Source organism: Erpetoichthys calabaricus, chromosome 9, assembly GCF_900747795.2.
Source record: "Erpetoichthys calabaricus chromosome 9, fErpCal1.3, whole genome shotgun sequence".
NCBI classification, from domain to species: domain Eukaryota; kingdom Metazoa; phylum Chordata; class Cladistia; order Polypteriformes; family Polypteridae; genus Erpetoichthys; species Erpetoichthys calabaricus.
Genome location: NC_041402.2, coordinates 120,448,837 through 120,469,752, shown reverse-complemented (window position 1 = coordinate 120,469,752; position 20,916 = coordinate 120,448,837). Strand labels below are relative to the sequence as shown.

The following is a 20,916-nucleotide window of genomic DNA, read 5'->3' as shown; positions in this document are numbered from 1 at the left end:
GGCAAAACCCACTCAACCGAGCAGCATTACTGAATTAAGAAAAGGCTATAGCCTATATTTCTGTTATTTAGCATTATCGTGTGATTGTTTTACTTTGTGTGATGCATTAAATGGGATGACCTGGTTGATGTCCCAACATTTCATTTAGACCCAGTTCTCACTGCTGTTTGACCACAGAAGATGGAATCACACGATTACAAATACTAACTAAAGAAAAGTCGCATATGCATGAATCCAGGCAGAAGACAGCATGTGGATAAAAGTATCTACCCAAATCTACCTCTTTTTCATTTTTTTTTAATTTAAATTGTCTGAGAGATTTTTGAGATTAGACAAAAAAAAATGACTCATGTTCCTTGTGACCAATAATAATATCTTTCCTTGAAAAATTGAATGTTACTGATAGCTTTATTTTTATTTCTTGTATTCATATAAAGTTCAAAAGCACATAATGCCAGCATTGTCTGTCTGTCTGTCAGTCAGTCAGTCAGTCATTGTCCAATCTGCTATATCCTAACACAGGGTCACAGGGGTCTGCTGGAGCCAATCCCAGCCAGCACAGGGCACAAGGCAGGAACAAACCTCAGGGCAGGGTGCCAGCCCACCGCAGGACTGTCTGCCTGTCTGTCCACATCAAACAAGTCTACTCCAGGTGGACAAATACAGGGTCTGCAAAGTGATGAAATGGATGAAAAAATAAATAAAAATAACTTTGTAGGAAAAAATATGGAAAAATTATACACAAAATAAATTTCATCTGCAAACATTCCTGATAATCTTTTCTTATTCCACCTGGGGCCTCATGTTTAAAAACATGCTTAGATTCCATGCTAAGATTTTGCTTACACTCCAAAGGCAAAAACAGCATATACACAAAGAAAAAAGTGCTTATAAAACTGTAAATATGCCACATGCCATGCCAGGTTCCTTTATTTATTTCAAATCAACGGAAAATGATACACTCATGCACAGGCGTTTAGCCATCATCACCCCATCAGTAGCCATATATGGTCTAAAAATGGCTTTTTAGAATATTCTGGACCTAATTGCCATATCAGTTCGGCCATGTTCAAGAGTGACAGCTTTACAACACAGAAAACTAAACTTCAGTGAATGAAGAACCACCAAAACATTTGTTTTGATGGTCTTTCTGCTGGAGTCAAAAAACAAGGATGGGAGCAAGTGACAGCAGCTGAGTGTAGGGAGCAATAACAATGTGCCATCATGCAGTGCCACCACAGCCACCAGTACACAGCATGAACTGAGGCAGGCTATATGCAAAGAAATGCGAAATATTAAGAACATTCTTATTAAACTAAAAAAAAAATAAAATCATTTTGCAGATAAATGTCAATTTTGTAATACAAACAAGTCTCTTTACATTCAACGTCAACATTCAAATGTTTCTGAATTATCCAGGGCACTGATCTCCTGAGGGACAGGGTCTGGGTCATTTATGCCCTTATCCTGGCCTACTATACCTCAGATGGCAGTACATGTCTCTGTGTTATGAAGCGCAATACTGCACAAGCCATCACAATGTGGCAAACTTTTGAGGGGCTGAAGAGCAGTGTACAGCAGATCTCAATGAGATCAGAAACTGTCGTCTACATTTTAACCAATGGTCTTTTCTATCACTGATTGTGTGCACAGAGTACCTTTCAATACATCTCCTTTCTTGAGATGTACCCACTATGAACTGAAAGATTATACAAGTTGTCTTTATGTACAAAACTTATGTACAACCCTATTAATTTGGCTTACTTACCAAGAAGCCAACCATTACACACAGCAGAACCCTAAAGTCTGCTTCCCACTCTACTATTTCTTAAAATAAAGGAAACATGGATTAAAGTGGGCCACCTCACAACAATGTTAGCCAGACATATTTAAGCATCACATATCTGTATATTGATTGAATAGAAGTACTTTTTGTTTACTACGGCAAATTCATTCTCTGATAGTGCCTTTATCACAGCATGTGTGCAGCCAATTCCACTGATTACATTAGGAAAATTAGCAATCACTGCAAATTGCCTTTTGATCTCAGCTTGCTCACCCTGACCGTAAGAAAATTGGATGTCTCTGGGTAGCACTTAAATTATACCATCCCATACAGATGACATGACGTGGCTTTGGGATAACTGTGAGATTCCTGACTGTTCATTCAGGATGAAAAGCGCCCACTACCAAATACCATTTGGTTGTTAAAGACTGTAATGGAACAGGAATTGTGTAATTTCTGTGTGATGGTCTCTGTAATGTAGGCACCAATTCAGCACACAGCTCCAAGAGGATGTTTCCTAAGAAGTCTCAATTGGCTTATAAGCCAGTCATCCTCAAGAGCCAAAAATCATTGTGATCCCTGAAAACTCTCTCCTTGCGTAGCCTGGTGATATCCTCCAAAAGAGCTAATACTGCCATTGTCAGTTACATCATACAACACACAGCACACCCTTTTTATACACAAAATAGATAGGCTACACATTAAGGCAATTACTGTTAAGCACACGCATTAGGCATTACTACCAACATGGAGATGGCTGTATTGAGAGAACATGTCAGTTGACTATAATTTAATTAGTTCAAGAACACCGGAATGACACGTCACTGAAATTTGGAATGAAATGAGATTTTCTGTTCGCTTCGTTTTCTTGCCTCCTGGAGTCGCTGAAATGCCAACTGTAAAAAAGTCTGCGTAGGACTCATGCCAGATTTGCATTTTATAAATCCTGTACTTTTCCAAGCATAAGCATATTTTATACATGAGGCCCCAGACCTTTTTAGTGATGAGTTTAATTCTAAGGACTCTAAATCTTGGCAGTAAGGTGACATAGAGGTTAGCACTGTTGCCTCATAGGTCCAAGAGACTGGAGTTAGAATGTTCTCCTCATATTTGCATGGATCTTTATCCCACATCCCAAAGATGTGTAGGTCACATTAATTGAGAGCTGTAAATGAGACTTGTATGGCTGAATATGAACTGTTATTGACTGTCTTCCTATCCAGGGTTTGCTGTCACCTTGATCCTGTTGGTGCTCAAATATTACTTGGCTTCATGAAACGCATGGCCGGACAGATAGAAGTAAACCTTATTTGTTACTAGGCTTGTTCCATAATCTGATGTATTGTTTGTATCAGGACAAACAACTAAGTGCATTTTTGGATAAAGAAAGGGTGTAATATGCTTCTGCAGACTATGCACAGTTTTTCAAACTGATGTGGATTTGCTTTGAATGGTGAAATTTCACAATCATATAAACTTGGTGAGGGTTCTTTGCCAACATTTTCTGTATCTCACATTGCTCACTGTGAAAGGTTTCACAGACAATGAGCTGAAATCTGAGTTTCTTGTTATTCTGTGCAGCAAAATACTATAACCTTCTACTTAATAATTTTCATACCAGTCCAGTGGGTACTTGAGGATAATGTCAGACCATATGTCAGAAGACTGAAGTTCAAGTGAAAGTGGACCTTAACATAACAATTAACTAAAGATACCTGTAAATCCACCAAGAAATGACCGGACAGAAAGAAGTAGACGATTCTGGATTGACCAAGTCAAAGGCTAGATCTAAATCTCATTGAGACAATATGGGGAGATTTAAAGAGGGTTGTGCTTGCAGGACATCCTTTAAACACAGCATGGGCGAAAGAATTCTGCACGGAAGAATGAGAAAAACTTTCTCCCAGTTGATTTTAGAGACTGGTAAACATCTGTTTATTTTTCATTAAATACAATGCTGCAAAGTCAAAATTTCATATTCTATTTAAATGAAGATCAAATCTTGATATATGCATAGGAGTAAAAAAGAAAAAAAACATGAATGTATAAGATGATCACTTGCATTAAGACACGTCCCAGAAATAAGGGTCAAAGAAGAGATTTGCTTTCTGACACAATGGTTTCAGACAACAATCCCACCCTTAATGTCAGGCCGCTGGTCATAGACTACAGAGGCAGACTATGTTTCTATCTAAAGTACATTGGAGGGGTTATTGAGCAGAGGGTCAACAGCTTTAAATGTCTTGGATTCTCTATCACTGATGACCTAATATGGGCACAGCACATCTCTGCCATTGTCAAGAAAGGTTAACCAGTGTCATTACTTTGTTAGATGTGCACAGTAGAATAGATCCTCACTGGCTGCTTAACATTCTGCTATGACAGAATGCTTAGTTCAGGACCACAAAGCACTAAAGCGTGGTGCAGTCAGCTAAGAGTAACACTGGTACACATCTCCCTTCAGTCCAGCATATACAACATATGACACAACTGACACGTGCAGCCTTAGGCCGACAAGCTGTATCATTAAAGTGCTCAGCCATCCTGCTCTACCACTTTTCTCCATCCTGCATTCAGACAAATGGTACAGAACTTTTCACACTTGTACCACTAGATTCAGGAACAGTTTCTTTCCACATCTCATAAGGTTAACCAACAACCACTGATAATGACAAAAACAAGTTTGTTTTTTGTTTATACATTGTATCAAATGCATGATCTTGTGTGGCTTTCAGTTTTCTGTTGATTCTATTTTACAACTGTCACTTACACTGTTGGAGATATGCAAATAAGTATTTTATTGTACTTTGTAAACACATAAACATACACTTGAATTTGTGAAATAAATGGTCGGACTGTCTGAGTTCGGGGAGGGGTATAGCTCTGTACGCGTGCTTGATGTTGGAGTAAACATGGTCCAGAGTGCTCTCCCCTCTAGTAGAACACTTAACATGTTGATAAAATTTCGGGAGTACAGTCTTCAAGTTGCCCTTGTTAAAGTCTCCTGCAATTACAGTATATGAGCACCGTCAGGGTGGGCTCGCTGCTGTTCGTTAATGGTGTTCAGCAGGAGAGAGAGCGCCGTGTTTACATTGGCGTCGGATGGAATGTACACAGCCATGACAATCATTACTGTTAGCTCTCTCAGTAGAAAAAAAGGCCGGCATCTTACAGACATGTACTCGAGGTCAGGGGAACAGTGTTTGTCTATAATTGTCCCGTTGTTGCACCAGTTCTCATGCACGTAAATACAGAGCCCCCCTCCCCTGCTCTTAACGGATTCCTTTGTCCTGTCCCAGCGGAGCAGAGTGAGACCTGCTAGCTGCATGCTAGCATCAGGTATCCCCGGGTGAAGCCAGGTTTCAGTGATAATCAAAACACAGCAGTCAAGAACATAGCGATTTCCAGCAAGTTGTAATTCCAAGTCATCCATTTTATGCACCAGGGATCTGGCATTGGTGAGATACAGGCTCGGTAGAGATGGCTTGTGTGGTTGTTTGTTTAGCCTTAGCATAACGCCGGATCTGCGACCCCGCTTCTGCTTCCTTTCCCTCCTCCGTCTGCGCTGTCTCCTAGACTCAACAACAATCCACGGAGAGCCCGCTGGTCTCGCTATGTTGTCTGGGATGTTGTGTGTGTGATGAAAAACACTCGAAACAGATGTCTGGCACTGGACACCGATGTCTATAAGGTTTTGACAGGTGCAGCGGATGTTCGCCGAACCGATTGTGCACAAACAAGCAAGAAAAAAGTACAAAAACAACAAAATAGAGCACTGAAAAGGAGAGCCGTGAGCCGCTGCAACCATGCATGTCGCCATTCTCTTAAACAAGTGTTGTAAATAGAAGAAGGGCTTGTCTGTTTGATGCTTAATGTATCTCAACAAAATGAAAAAAAAATCTAAATCAGATTTCATCTGAACTTGCCATATCTGTAAAGCTTTTGTCAGGTAACACGTCATTGGTTGTTAAAAAAAAAAAAAGGGTGAGCTCACGATTCTTTGGAAATGTGAAATTGCTGGAAAGTAATCAGATAGTTGTCTAATTTCACATACCCTGAGATTTCATGTCACCTATTCCAACATCCTCCAGCGATGAGATCAGCAACCTCATTCATCAAGTTTGACATCCCCTCTGACAAGTGTGATGGTGCAGGTTCTGCTCCATACTCCCACCTTAAGCTGGGAGCCTCTCAACCCAACACCATCGGTAATGTAACTGGATGAGCTGGTCTGATGGGGACAAATCAAACTGAGCCAGGGGATGGTGCAAAAAAGGTGCAAGTGCTTTCATTAAAAAATACTCAAACTATACAGTGTCCAACTAAAATGCAGTGCTCAAGAAATCCATAAAAAGTAAAAATCTGTGTATTTAAAACAAGGCTAAAATGAGACTAAAAAACCTGCAGCAGACATTGGAGCCACATCAGCCAAACACAGCTCCTTCTCAGTCTCTCCAGCTCACCCAAGGCTTGCTCAGCTGAAGAGACTTCAGCCGCCGCAGACTTCTCGCTACCAACCCCCGTCTTGGCTGCTTCTGCCTGCATCTGCCAAACCGCTGCTAGTATGTATCGTGATTGTGATTTAGAGAGAATAAAAGTAAAAAAAAAACGGTAATTCCTATAATTCCTATAAGTCCTATAAATGTACACCGTGTGTTACAGATGCAAACCAAGTGTATGTGTGTACTGTATAATATTAACAATAAGAGCAGCTCACTATAGAAAACGGCAAATATAGGAGTGAGTCGGGATCAAACTGGGGAATCTTGATTACAAGTCAGCAAATCTTACCGCTACACCACGGAAGCTGTTGTCGTTTCCTTGAACCTTTTGTGAAAGTGTTTATTTGATCTTTGGACTTCAGGCTTCAAACATTATATAGTTTATGCCTACATTTTGTCATTTACTACTAAAATATGAAAAATGTTTCTGTTTTAAAAATGTGTTTACACAGATTATTGTAGAAATGGAACACACATGAAATGCGTGTGTACCAAATAATGATCTATTATTTCCACTCTAAAACTCCACTTCACTCCCAGATAATCAATCAAGGCATGAGCTGGGAGAAGTTTGCACGTTCTAAGTCGGTGGGGGTATGGAATAGCCGGCTGCTTGCCGCTTGTCTTTATTGGCACATTTACAGGACAAAAGACGTTGGTGGAGAGGTGCAAACGGATTTAAGGTGGGCCGGATCTAAGAGTTTTTTCGTAGGCTCTGGTAATTCTACTGTTAAAAGCCTCCACCTTTTCCTTATTCCCTCAGTTCTGTTTTGAACTCAGTTTTGTGCACATCAGTGCTGTATAACATTTTGTGACTTTGCAGTCAGGATACCAAATATACGGGTGGCTGCCCCAAACCTTGCTATGACTCTGTATGGAGTTTCTGACAAGATATATATACAGTATATATATATATATATATATATATATATATATGGAAGAGAAGGTCTGTGATACGGTTCGCATATTTGCAGCTGGAGATTCACAAAGGGAGAAAAAATGAATCACGTATCATAAAGTAGTTTTTATTCCTGAGCTTGCAACCCCTCCACGTAATGTTTTGCTATATATTGCCTTTGATTCTTGTAAGTCTAAGCATTATCCTCTGATGAAGACCCCTGGCAGGGGTTGAAAGCTCAGGAATAAAAACTACTTTATGATACGTGATTCATTTTTTCTCCCTTTGTGGATCTCCAGCTGCAAATATATATATATATATATATATATATATATATATATATATATATATATATACAGTATATATATCAGTGGCGGGCCGTCAGGGCCTGCAAGGCCTTCTCTGCTGGCCTAAAAAAATATCTGAATCACAAACTGATGTTAATTATATTTTGTCCATGAATACTTATTAAATAATTCCAAATAGTCTGTCCGCTTCCTTTCATAGCTTTTCCGATGGTTGTGCTCCTTCCAGACCTGTAGTTTCGTATTAAAGCATTTAACCAATCACATTTCAGTCATCCTTTGTTGCCAGGCAAGGTCAAAGTCAAAGAAGTCTGCCCGGAGGCCTTCACAATCCATTCTGCAGGCCCTCTAACACAAAATAAATGTCGATTAAATTGTTGCTTCAACCAATCAGATTTTGAGTTGGTTTCACTAGGGCCCTCTAGCAGGCGTACGGCAACGTCACCGTATTCAGACCCGTTGAATGGATAGGATGGTGCGGATGGTGTAATAGAAAAATCTGAATGAGAGCATCATGGGGCAGCTGTACACATTGGTATGTTTGGCGGTGACCATTCCCGTGTCCACTACTTCTGTCGAGCGGACATTTTCAGCCCTAAAGCGAATTAAAACTTATGCCAGAAATACGACAGGGCAGGTTTGACTTTCAGCATTAGCTTCGATTGCGATAGAAAGGGACTTCGTGATGGAACTGAAGTGCACGGATAATCTGTATGACAGAGTAATTGAACTGTTTTTGAGGAAAGAGAGGAGGATGGATTTTGTTTACAAATAATCCGAATTTTTGGTGAGTAAAATGTTGCGATTTTCCTAAATAATATTGCAAGTTTATGAGTTATTATTGCTGTTTTTTATGTGTGTTGCGGGCTGTAGCTGCAGTAGAAAGGAACTTATTCACCCCTGGTTTGTGTATTCAATAAAGGCATTTATTGTGGCTACAGGAGTTATCTATCTGTGATGCAACGGCTCTTTATACTGTATTTCTGCATATTAAGATGGTTTTTATAACCATAAATTAGTTTTTGAGGGGCGGGTTGATTCAGACGGAGCACTGCTGAAGGCCTAGGTGTGAAATGCATGGTCCGCCACTGATATATATATACTCTGATTCATCTGTATGCAACATATTAGAGAAAGTGGGAAACAATGACAAGTAGGGAAATGTAGCAAAACCAGGTAAATGACAATTCACATGTATAATAATTCATATCTCCAAGCCGTTATTATAATGTATGGTGATGTGACAAACATATTAAACTTCAAAAGTGATGAATATATACACTCTATTGCAGTAAGAAGACCAATACTGTGTATTTGCACTGAAGAACATCTTGGTTTTTCATCAGTTTCTATTGGCTTCCTATTGTCACTCCTCAGGATTAGAAACCAATGCAATCCCTTACTGTTAATAATTGCATTAAGCAAAAACAGGCAGGTTTCACTGCATACAGAAAGCTATAAATATCATACCCTTCAGCCTATTTGTAGCTTAATGGTTTGACACACCATGGTTTGTTTGACACTGCTTAAAAGCTATACAAATTGTTATATACGCAGAGAACAAGCTTTTAGGAACTAGTGACTTACTTATGATGATGACTGGCTTATGAACCAATTTAAGCTCCTAAAGGCAATTACTTGGAACCAAGTGCTGAACTGGGCCTGGTTTTAGAAAGACAGACTGCTCAAAATTCTGGTTTTAACACTAGAATCCCTGAAGCCTACGAAAAAACGTGTAATCCTGGGCCACATTAAATTCCTTCGCACCTTTCCATTAGCGTCTTTGGTTTTGCAAATGTGTCAATCAACACAAGCAGCAAGCAGCCTGCTATCCCATCTCCCCAATCGTCCGAGCTGAGTCTGTCTCAAAATTCTCAGAGCTAAGGTCTCTTTATCTGGCAGTGAGGTGCCTGGAGTTGTATAGGGTAAATAATATATCATTATTTGGAATACATACATTTCATGTGTGTTCTGTGTCTGTAAAAGATATCGCTGTTACAGGCAGCATAATGTTCTTCATGGTTTCTCCAGATTCCTTCATGTCTGTCACATGTATTCAGGGTGAACATGCCAATCGAGCTCCACAGTGCTGGGCAGTGAGCACAGGGCCCACTAGAGGACATCAGGCCCTCGGGTCACCCTCATAAAGTCTGTTTCTGATTGTTTGGTCAGAGACATTCACACCAGTGGCCTGCTGGAGGTCATTTTGATGGGCTCTGGCAGTGCTCATCCTGTTCCTCCTTGCCCAAAGGAGCAGATACCGGTCCTGCTGATGGGTTAAGGACCTTCTACAGCCCTGTCTAGCTCTCCCAGAGTAACTGCCTGTCTCCTGGAATCTCCTCCATGCCCTTGAGACTGTGCTGGGAGACACAACAATTCTTCTGGAAATGGCACATATTGATGTGCCATCCTGGAGACGTTGGACTACCTGTGCAACCTCTGTAGGGTCCAGGTATTGCCTCATGCTACCAGTAGTGACACTGACTGTAGACAAATGTAATACTAGTGAAAAAACAGTCAGAAAAAATGAGGAGGGAAAGATGTCAGTGGCCTCCACCTGTTAAACCATTCATGTTTTGGGGGTCATCTCATTGTTGCCCCTCTAGTGCACCTGTTGTTAATTTCATTAACACCAAAGCAGCTGAAACTGATTAAAAACCCCATCTACTACTTAAGTGACCAGATCAATATCCCAGAAGTTTCATTGACTTGATGCTATACTCTGAATAAAAAGTGTTCCTTTATTTTTTTGAGCAGTATATATATATATATATATATATATATATTTATATGTGGTTGATTAGCATGGTTCAAATATTTGTTTCAGAGTGGCAACCGGGTGTGCTTTGAGGCTTGTTCACGTATTCACATTTACAAGATGGTTGTGATATATAAAGGGTAAATTGCATACAAATGTGCATATGCCAAGTTTTATAATTTGGATTTTTTTTGTTGTATGCATTTTTCTGGTTTATCGTGTACACATATTTTCATGCTTGATTCCACACAATATTTTATAAATGCAATCTCTGGTCACCCTGCTATAAAAAATACATAGCAGCACTGAAAATTTGTACAGAAGAGCAACTAAGCATATCCCAGAATGCTGTAACTTAGGCTGACACTGCACTGTGCATTTTGTTGCACATACTGTATCACCTTTCTACTGAAAGCACAGTGATGCACTGCACTTAACTGCTAATTATATCACTTATTGTGCATGGAAAACTGTCCTGTGCTTATGAAGATTACATCTAAGTTCACACTCTCTCTACCTTGAAAGCTTGGTTTAGACATGTACTGTATATAGAGCTGCCAAAAGACATCACATTAGAAATGGCTCAGTACTTTCTTTGTTTAGTCAAAAGTGATCGTTGAAAAGTGATATCCAGGTATCAATATGGGATGGGGGGTGGTTGGGTGAGTTGGTATTTGGATGAGTAGCTTTTAATAATTCATACATTTAATTACGTTTTCTTCATAATTTTAAATTCACTGGTATAACGTCAACATTAGACTGTACAGCCATATCTTTTCCCGATGTTAACATAGCACTCTAAAGAGATAGGAGGAGGCTTTCCATAGTCACTCAGATCATGTAGGCTGTAGTAGACAATGTATTATGCACATCATGCTGCTAACCACAAATCCTAAAGTTTGATATCAATATAAGCCAGCAATGTTACGAAAGCTGCACTATAATTTACAAAAACAAAACCCCAAAATGTTTATTCACAGCTGGAGGAGCTGGGCAGTTTTTTCTCTGCCCAAGGTGTAGGACTGCACTTTTCATTTGAAGTGATCATTTGCCTTTTGCATACTGTATAGTTGATTGACTGAAAGTAAAAAAAAAAAATAAATTAAAGGGTTTTCACAGAACGGGACATACTGTACATCAAGCTCCTTAGTAAAAGAATAACTGTAAGTGTGTCCGTCCTGTTGTTGTGTCTCTGTCAATGCAAAACGTGGCGCATCACAAACATTTTTAGCAATAAAATGCATTACAGTTGTCATTCCAATACATGACACATCACAAACATTAACAGTGCTTTTATGAACCCCATACCAAATGGTATATACCAGAAATACTGTATAATTATTGCATGGTACACTGCAAACGTTAACACTGAGGTCTATGTTGATTACTTAGATTTCAACCCTCACCGCTAGTCCTTTTATATACAGACTGTGACCATATCAGCAAGTTGCTGTAAAAGAAGAATGACATAAGCAATGCTTCTCTTACACTTAATACCAATAGTATAATATGAAAATAGGAGGTGCAGAAGCTTCTTTTTTAAATTTAATATTCTTAACCTGTACAAGCAGCACTGGGCACAGGCAGAAACCAGAGCTGGACAGAGTGCCTCGCCAACACAGGGCCCATCCAAGTACCTCATGGATACAACGGCAATCTACAGTCATCAATAAACACTCAGGAATATACTGGATTCTGAAATGTTAAATATTATCAGGAATAAGGGCTTGTTTTATCCGGAAAAAGAGTTAGTGAAGACAAACCAAGAAAGAAGCAGACAGTAAATCAGAATAATCTAAACACAGTCTTGACTTGACTTGAAATACAAAGAAAGTTGCATGCATACTGACTATTACACGTTGGAATGATTATTTATAATAATGTGAAAATTATCTGGGCCCTTCATTTTAATAAATCAGTAAATCAACTGAAAAAGGAGAAAATATCACATAACCTTCTTGGGTTCTGTTTCTTTTGTATTTTAATACATTTCTAAAATTTGCCCTGTTAAAAGCAACTGTCTAATACAAAGACTATTTTTGATTTAATTATAATTAAGTTAAAATATGGTATACATACACTTTATGCTTTTATCTTTATATCTTTAAATTGGAATCAGAACTGAGAGTTATGTTGACATGAAGCTATGCCTTCAGCCATATGTTTCATTTAAAAAAGGACTTAATAGAATGAAAGAATTTGGGAAGAAGCAGAACGTGTGTGTTACTCTCTCTTTATATATAGTCGTGCTCATAAGTTTACATACACTTGCAGAATTTGAGAAATATTGTTCATTGTTTAAAAAATAATAAGTAATCATGCAGAAAGATTTCATTTTAATTAGGGAGTGTGCTCAGGCGAGGCAATTTACTGTGTGTGCCCTTTTTAAATCATAATGATTACTGAAATTGCCCAAATGGGCCTGATCAAAAGTTTACATACCCTTCAGTGTTGGGGCTGATAATATACACACACAAGCTAACACACACAGGTTCAAATTAAGGGTAATTAAGGGAGAGTGTCCACACCTGTAACCTCTTAGATCAGTGTTGATGTATAAATAGCCAGTTTAAATGCATGCATAGCTGTACTGACTTTGCTGGATACCAAGCCATGGGGAAAGTGCAACAACTGTCAAAGGACCTGTGATAAAAGGATGTTGATTTGTAGAATGTTAAATAATATAAAAGGATATCCGGAGACCTGAAAATGCCTATCAGTAATGTTCAGACTAAAAAAGTGGAAAGTTAGTGGATCTGTTGTTGTCAGGCCACGATCATGAAGACCAATCGAAATTTCAGACACAACTGTCAGGATAATTTGCCGAGATGCAAAGGAAAACCCACAAGCTGCTTCAGCTCTAATATGGGATTCTCTGCAATCAAGTGGTGGTGTTGTTTCAAGATACACAATAAGAAGGTACTTGAACAAAAATGGGTTTAATGGTACAGTTGCAAGAAAAAAAGCCTTTACTGTGCCAATGCCCCAAAACAACCCACTTACAAAATGCTGAACAGCATCTAGAGAAGTCTCAAATCTTCTGGAACAAAGTCATTTGGAATGATGAGACCAAAATTGAACTTTATGGTCACAAACATAAACGCTATTTTTAGAAAGGATGTAACAAGGCCCATGATGAGAAAAGTACACCATCCCTACTATGAAGAATGGAGGTGGATCTCTGAAGTTCTGGGAGTGTGCTACAGTGGCTCAGGTAACTCAGTGAAAATTGATGGCATGATAAATGCAGCAAGTTACTGGAAAATATTGGAGAACAACTTGCATTCATTAGTCTGGAAGCTGCACATGGGACGCACTTGTATCTTCCAACATGACAATTATCCATAACATAAGGACAAGTTGACCTATTGGGGCTACAGCTAAAAAAAGTGAAGGTGCTTGAGTGGCCATTACAGTCTCCTGACGTCAATTTCATTGAGGAACTTTGGGGAGATCTCAAATGTGCAGTTCATGAAAGGCAACCCAAGAATTTATGGGACCTGGAGGATCTTTGCCAAGAAGAATGGGCAGCTCTGCCACCTGAGAAAATCTAAGGCCTCATCCACAACTATCACAAAAGACTGCGTGTCATCATTGATGCTAAAGTGGGCAATAAACAGTAATAAGAACTAATCATATGCAAACTTTTGAACAGGGAGCGTCTCATTATTTTCCTTATTACTATGCTTTGTTTAATGGTTGTGCTGTTCTGTGATGCCTTATACGAGGGCAATCCCAAAAGTAAGGTCTCCTATTTTTTTAGAAATACAAACACCCGTTTATTTTCTATAATGTTTACATCATTTTAAAGGTTAAAGACTTATTTATTTTTCTACATAATTGCCATTTCGGTCGATGCATTTTTGTAGACGCTGTGGTAGTTTTAGAATGCCCATGTCATACCAGCTCGCCGCCATGTCCTTCAGGAAGCGTTGAACCTAATCTTTCACCTCTTCATTGGAGCAGAATTGCCTTCCGGATAAATGTACTTTCAACTTAGGGAATAGGTGGTAGTCACTGGGTGCCAAGTCCGGACTATAGAGTGGGTGGGTGATGAAGTTCCAACCGCCAATCTTGACGCATGTTTTCCTCAACCTTTGCGACTGTCTCGTCGGAGGTTGACAGTCTCCTGCACGAACTTCGCACTTGGCGGTAGCGTTCAACGGGAGTTCCATTTTCAAGGGCTGCCAAGCCAAGATTGAGCATCCCAGCGAAGCCGCACATGCTTGTTTGGGAGTGGAGGAAGCACCAATCACTACAGTGTGGCCAATAGCCGTACGAACAGTTTCTCTACGTCCCCACTGCTTTGGAGACCTTACTTTTGGGATTACCCTCGTAGTTTAATTTGGATTCCATTAAAACTTAATGAAATGTTTTTTGCATGATCAGTCATCTTTTCTTTAAAGTGTGGTACACATCGTTCAACTTCTGCCAGGGTATGAAAACTTATGAGCACAACTGTATATATATATATATATATATTAGTGTTTGCTCTATTTCAATTAACTCAATGGAACTTTGAATTTAAAGCAGTGCTTGTGTCTAAAAGTTGAAGCTGTGATAATTAAGATTAGTTTATGGTCCAGTTTTTGGAGATTACAATAGAACTCATTTTAAAAAAATATAGAATTAAGATACAAGTAGAAGTGGCAACACACTGACACTCAAAGGGTGTTTGTAATGCAAATACATCAGAGTTTAATGAGCCACAAATGGTGGGCACTCTGTGATGTGCAAGATAATAACTGTTGCAGGCTGAATATCTTGTAAAAATTAGAATTGTTTTCAATTTCATAACCTCTCCAAATGGACTACAGCAAATACCATAGCAAAAAAATTAATGTAGCAAAGAAGCTCAGCTCAGCAGGGCGGACACGACAACTGGCACTGACCATTTCCTCGGTGTTGAAAAGAGGGTGAGAATTCTTTGGCAGTGATCCTGGCGAGACGAGCTTCCTCTTGGGCCTTCTGCGATGCAGCTACTGCAGACTCAGCCTTTACTCGTGCATGCGACGTCCTGATAAAAAGGATAGAAATATGGTCAAACACCAAGTTTTTTTTCTGACAACCATGAAAGAAAGCTTTAGCTGTTGTAATACATCAATACTTTTTTAACATGGAAAATCCTAAAAGCTGGCCTCTTTAATAAAGTTTGACCCTCAAACTTTACCTTTGCTTCACAGCAGGGCATCAGTTTCACATGCCATTTAAAACAAAGAAAAAAATACAGCATATATGTCAAACATTAAAATTATCAATGGTTGAATATGAGGAAACATTGATTCACAACCTACAGTTGTACATAGACCTGTTCTATGATTTTCAAATATTTTGCCCTTTCAGGCAAGACACCTTTAAGGAATACTATATGTCATATGGGCTGATTTAAAGGAGCAGCAGTTACAGGTGATCTGACATCCAGATTTTTTTTTCTGAACTGCATTTCTGTATTGATAACATCTGATTTTGCTTCTTAAAGTCTGTTCCATACCATTAAGCTTGAAGCTTGATTGTCCAGTCAAAAACATGAATGAATGTGTGTATATAGAGTACAGCTTGGTCATTTCTCAAATCATAAACACAATATGCCAGTTTAAATTATGGAAAACATTATAATATAAATAATAAACAAAAGAATAACAAATAAAATAAAAAAGAACACATAAAAAATAACAATAGAAGGATTATTTAAAAATGAAAATTCCTGAACATGAGTTTATAATTCTTTATAATTCTTTTAATTTAAAGCACATTATAATATTTCTCGCCCTGTGAAAAACTGACTGAAAGGGGCAGTGAAGGTAAGCTTAATTTCTAAAAGCCATAATCCCACAGATAAGAAATGTGTTACATAATTTAGACTCTTCACAATAATAATGTTTTGTTCAAATGGATAATTGTAAACCTCAACTAGCCATTAATGAGAAGTGCCTGCAGGATGAAGAGTGGATGAGTAGACAAACATTTTTGAGCTTTTGATCAGATTTCCTCTTTGGAAATGCTTAATTTTTAGGTTTTTATATTGGCAGAACGCTGTGTCCCATCTAAAGTTGGTTCCTTCCTTGCATCTGTTGACTTTACAAGTGTGAATGTCTGTAGGAAGAAGGATAGAGAGTTATATCCCTAAGGTAATGTGATTTCCTGCTTCATGCTTAAAGCTGCAACTCTGTGATGGAATAAGCGGTTTCAGAAATCCAATGGATAGGTTCATAATGTAGTAGGCCTATATATTAGACTGGCATTTCATCTAGGTATGTTCCTGCTTTGCTTCCAATTAAAACAGCTTCAGAAATGAATGAATGATACTGTGGAGTATTTCAAATTAAAGTAAGCCTCTTCAAAAGTATACTTAAGGTCTTTGTTTTATTTTGTAAGTGGATTAATTTTCTGTTTTGAAATAAACAATAAACAGACATCCTGTGAAAACAGTTTTGCATTTGGCATGTAACTAACAGCTTCTAATAGCCTAAGGAAAGGCAGAACTCGCATAGGGCACTTAAAAGAACTAGCCATTAAGGCAGGTGCCCAGGGTCTATGAGTAATCAATCATTTGTCTTTATGAAATCCATAAAACGGATTCTGTGAGATGAAATGAAAATATCACTGTGAATCATGTTAAGGGCATTAGTTCTCTGGGCTTCATTACTCTGTGTGAAGTAAGCATTATGTAGTGCTCTTCTACCTTTGGCCACAAAATGGCAACAAATGTAAGCCAGAAAGCATTATTATTGGATTATTATGGTGGTTCTCATTAATTAGGACTCAATTTAGTGAGTACAAATCTTAATTAAGTGCGGGAACAGTTGAGAGGCAAGGATGCAGGTGGGGAAAGCTCTAAAAAAAAGCTATTGCACAGAATATGTGCCAAATATGTTATTGTTGCTGTTGTGTAAAATCCTCCAGCTTTATATAATAAGTACATATGATGCTCTGGATATTGTCGGTCAGTCTGCCGTTTCATTCAGTGATACATTAGCTGTCAAAGCCTTCTTGGGCTAAAAGATTACAGGATTTTTTATTGTTTTTTTTTTTATTGAGAAAGGCTTTATTCACACCTGGCACATGGATACTACAAAGCCATTAAAGAATACCTTTTAATTTTTAATATGAATGAAAATAAAATACAGAAATAAAACACAGAATATATATATTGTGACAGATGTCTGGGGACATTGCCCCACCGGGACGCTGGGAGAAAGGAAGGACTGGGAGAGGGGCAGTATAATAGAAGAAGGCAGCCTTCCTGGGTTGCATGGAGGCCACGGTCCACACAGTGTCTCCACAACAGGAAGCGCTGCCAGAAGAGGAGCTGAACTTGTATGCAGCACTTCCGCCACACCCGAAAGTGCTGCTGAATGTTAATCGAGAAGCACCTGGAGCACTTAAGGGTGCAGTATAAAGGAGGTCGGGAGGGGAAGATGGAGCTATGAGTGAGGAGTAGAGGCGGCCGAAGAAGAAAAGAGAAAGAAAAAGGGGACTGAGAGCTTCTTTAGCACTGCTGATTTGTGCATTGTGGTGACTGTGTTGTGTAAAGGAAACACAATAAATCGTGTGTATATTCGGGACATTCGATGTCGGTCTATCTGTGGTCGGGCTGGTATATTACAATGGCATCTCAGATGGGACTGCCTGCCTGTTAAAAGGTAGGGGACCCCATTAAAAATAATTTTGTGAGCCGCCCGGCGCAGCAGTCAGAGGCACACGCACACCGCGACACATGTGCACAGTGCAACCAGCTGCTCGCCCTATGTGCCCCTGGAGGTCCACGGAGGCACCGTTCCTGCTGATGGGGAGGAAAAAGAATAGGCATGCCCTGAGGGCAGCGACCTACCAAACCCACGTCGTCATCTCGGAGGCCCGGGTCAGCGCAGGAGCTGAAGAGGCCATCCAGAGGAAGTACACCCCGGAAGATGTGGTCTGGGAGGTAAGTCTCGCGTGTGAGAGCAGTCAGCCCGATGGGGATTATTGTATTGTCCCCTGGTCTTGTTTTTTGGCTGGGGACTGCCCGGATCCGCATCTGTGGCCGAAACACGCTGACCTGTGGGGAGACAGCGGAGCGACATTGGAAAAAGAGGAGGGTTTGCCGCTGATTGGAGAACAACAGGGTGAGGAATGCCTGATAAAATGACTCCCAATCGGACTCTATTCAAAACCGGAGGGAGCGGTGGAGGATCAGAAAGCCCTCCCTGAAGCTGGCGAGGAATTGGACAAGGTACATCGAGTGCCCCACGATGATTGGTTGAAGACAGGGCCGATGAACATCCATCCCAAGCATGAGGAGCCCCTATGGCTCGCAGGTGGCAGGTGAGTACGAGCGGTACGCAAATCCACCGCCGGCTAACTTTAATACTTTGCATGTGGCTGCACATGAGCTGGAGGAAGCCCTTCAGCCTGTACAGTCCTTTTTGCAGGCCTCTACGAATGTTAGGAGGTAATCGAAGGGCTGGAGAAGAAAGCGGAGGCGCCCCTTATGGCCGTAAAGGAGTGGTGGGGGAAGCACGCTGTGGGATTCTCCAGCCAGAGTGATGAAATCAAAGAGGAAGCCCTAGCGAATTGAGCCGAGATGCTGGTGACTGGACTCAAGTAGCAGGGTGTCCTACAGTAGACCGGGGAATGAGTACCAATCATGCTGTAGGGGCAGAAATGGCATGTGTCGGTATACCCAGCACCCTGCCCCAAAAAGCCGCAGCGGTCTCATCCCGGTCAAGAGGAGTGCAAACAGCATGTGGGCCCTCTTAGTCCCATAAGGGAATCCAAGCTGTTTAAGCACCCCAAAAGAAAGGGAGGCCCCGGAGAAAGAAGGGAGGGTCTCCCAACAGGATAAAACATGAAGCAGAGAGCTCACGTACGTTAGAAGAGTGATGTCCACAGGGATGGAGAGAAGCCCCAAACCTGGTTGGGAAAGAGGAGGAGTGGCGATACCCCGCTTGTTTTCATGTCCCTAGGGCAAGGACACAAAGAGCACGCCGGTGTTATGAGTGCCAGGGCATTGGGCACACATGAAGACGCTGTCCGTATGGCATTGTAGAAGGCACCTGGAGGAAGGCGTTGGCACAGTGTCTCCACACCTTTTTTCTGTTCTTTTTCAGAAAGTGACCGTGGACTGCAGTATGCTGGCACCTTCATGGGACAGGCTGTTTTGCCCCATGGGCTTCAGCTGGAGGAGGGGCAGTGTGCCCTACCAGGACGCCGGGAGAAGGGAAGGACTGGGAGAGGAGCAGTATTTTCCCCGGAACAGAAGATGGCAGCCTTCCTGGGTTGCATGGGGGTCACGGAGCCAGGACACTCAACCCTGTGGGGGGACGTGGCCACCGCCAGGGGGTGTCTGAACAGCTCTACAACAGGAAGTGCTACCAGAAGAGGAGCTGAACTTGTATGCAGCACTTCCGCCACACCTGGAAGTGCTGCCGGATGTTAATCGAGAAGCACCTGCAGCACTTCTGGGTGCAGTATAAAACAGGCTGCTGCATTCCACTCGAGAGCAGAGTTGGGAGGGGGAAGATGGAGCAATGAGTGAGGATTAGAGTTAGCCAAAGAAGAAAGAGAAAGCGAAAGGGGACTGAAAGCTTCTTTAGCACTGCTGATTTGTGCATTGTGGTGATTGTGTTGTGTAAAGGAAACACAATAAATGATAGATAGATAGATAGATAGATAGATAGATAGATAGATAGATAGATAGATAGATAGATAGATAGATAGATAGATAGATAGATAGATAGATAGATAGATAGATAGATACTTTATTAATCCCAAGGGGAAATTCACATGATGTGTATATTTGGGACATTCGGTGTAGGTCTGTCTGTGGTCGGGCTGGTATATCACTATATATATATATATATATATATATATATATATATATATATATATATATATATATATATATATATATATATTTTCCATAAACTGAATATTCGTATTTTATGATGGTAAATCTAATAGTAAAGGCAATTTAAAAATTATATGGTAACCGCAAAGGATAGAAGCAGATGCAATACAATATGATGCAGTTACTTATGGGTAGTTCAAACATGCACAGCACAGTGCTCTGCCATTAGTTTGGTTGAAGCCAAGGTCAAATGAACATGGATGCTACACGGCAGGATTGCACCATTGATAAGCAACATGCTGTAGCGAGATTTCTTTGGACAGTGGGAGTGGAACCTACTGATGTTTACCAAAAGATTTTGGCTTAGTACAGAAGTGAAAACAGCATGGCTGAAAGAAAAGTTTATGAATGTGTAGAAAGGTATAAATAAAAAAAAAAACAAAAAAAAAAAAACAAGTGAACTGATGAAGTTCAATCAGGTTGACCATCAACATTACCCACACAAGCTCACGCTGACATGGCGAATGCTTTCATCAGGAAAGACTTAATGGATTACATTGTGCACTGTTACTGCACAGTTGGATATCAGCTATACTGCATGATGACTTGGGGATACTGCAAAAATGGGTACCCAAACAGCTTACTGAAGGATAATTTGCCTTTACTTTATGATTCTCCCTAATGGAAGGACAGGAGGAGGTAGCTTATGAAGGGCACTGCCTCCCCTGAACCATTAGTCATCAGGCCCCCTTGGTTGCCATGGCTCCATGGATTCCTGCAGGGCACACAGGGTGTTGGAGTTCACCACAGCCCTATTGGGTTCCGTGGGAACCTCTAG

The 20,916-nt window shown here is 40.3% G+C and overlaps 1 protein-coding gene across 1 annotated transcript in view; it reads right to left on the bottom strand.

Moving 5' to 3' along the window:
- jph3b (junctophilin 3b) overlaps positions 1 to 20,916 on the bottom strand; it is a 426,338-nt gene that overhangs the window by 112,003 nt on the left and 293,419 nt on the right. The window contains exon 3 of the mRNA XM_028810112.2: positions 15,142 to 15,266. Coding sequence (XP_028665945.1) covers positions 15,142 to 15,266 — 125 coding nt within the window. The remainder of the gene's footprint in view (positions 1 to 15,141; positions 15,267 to 20,916) is intronic.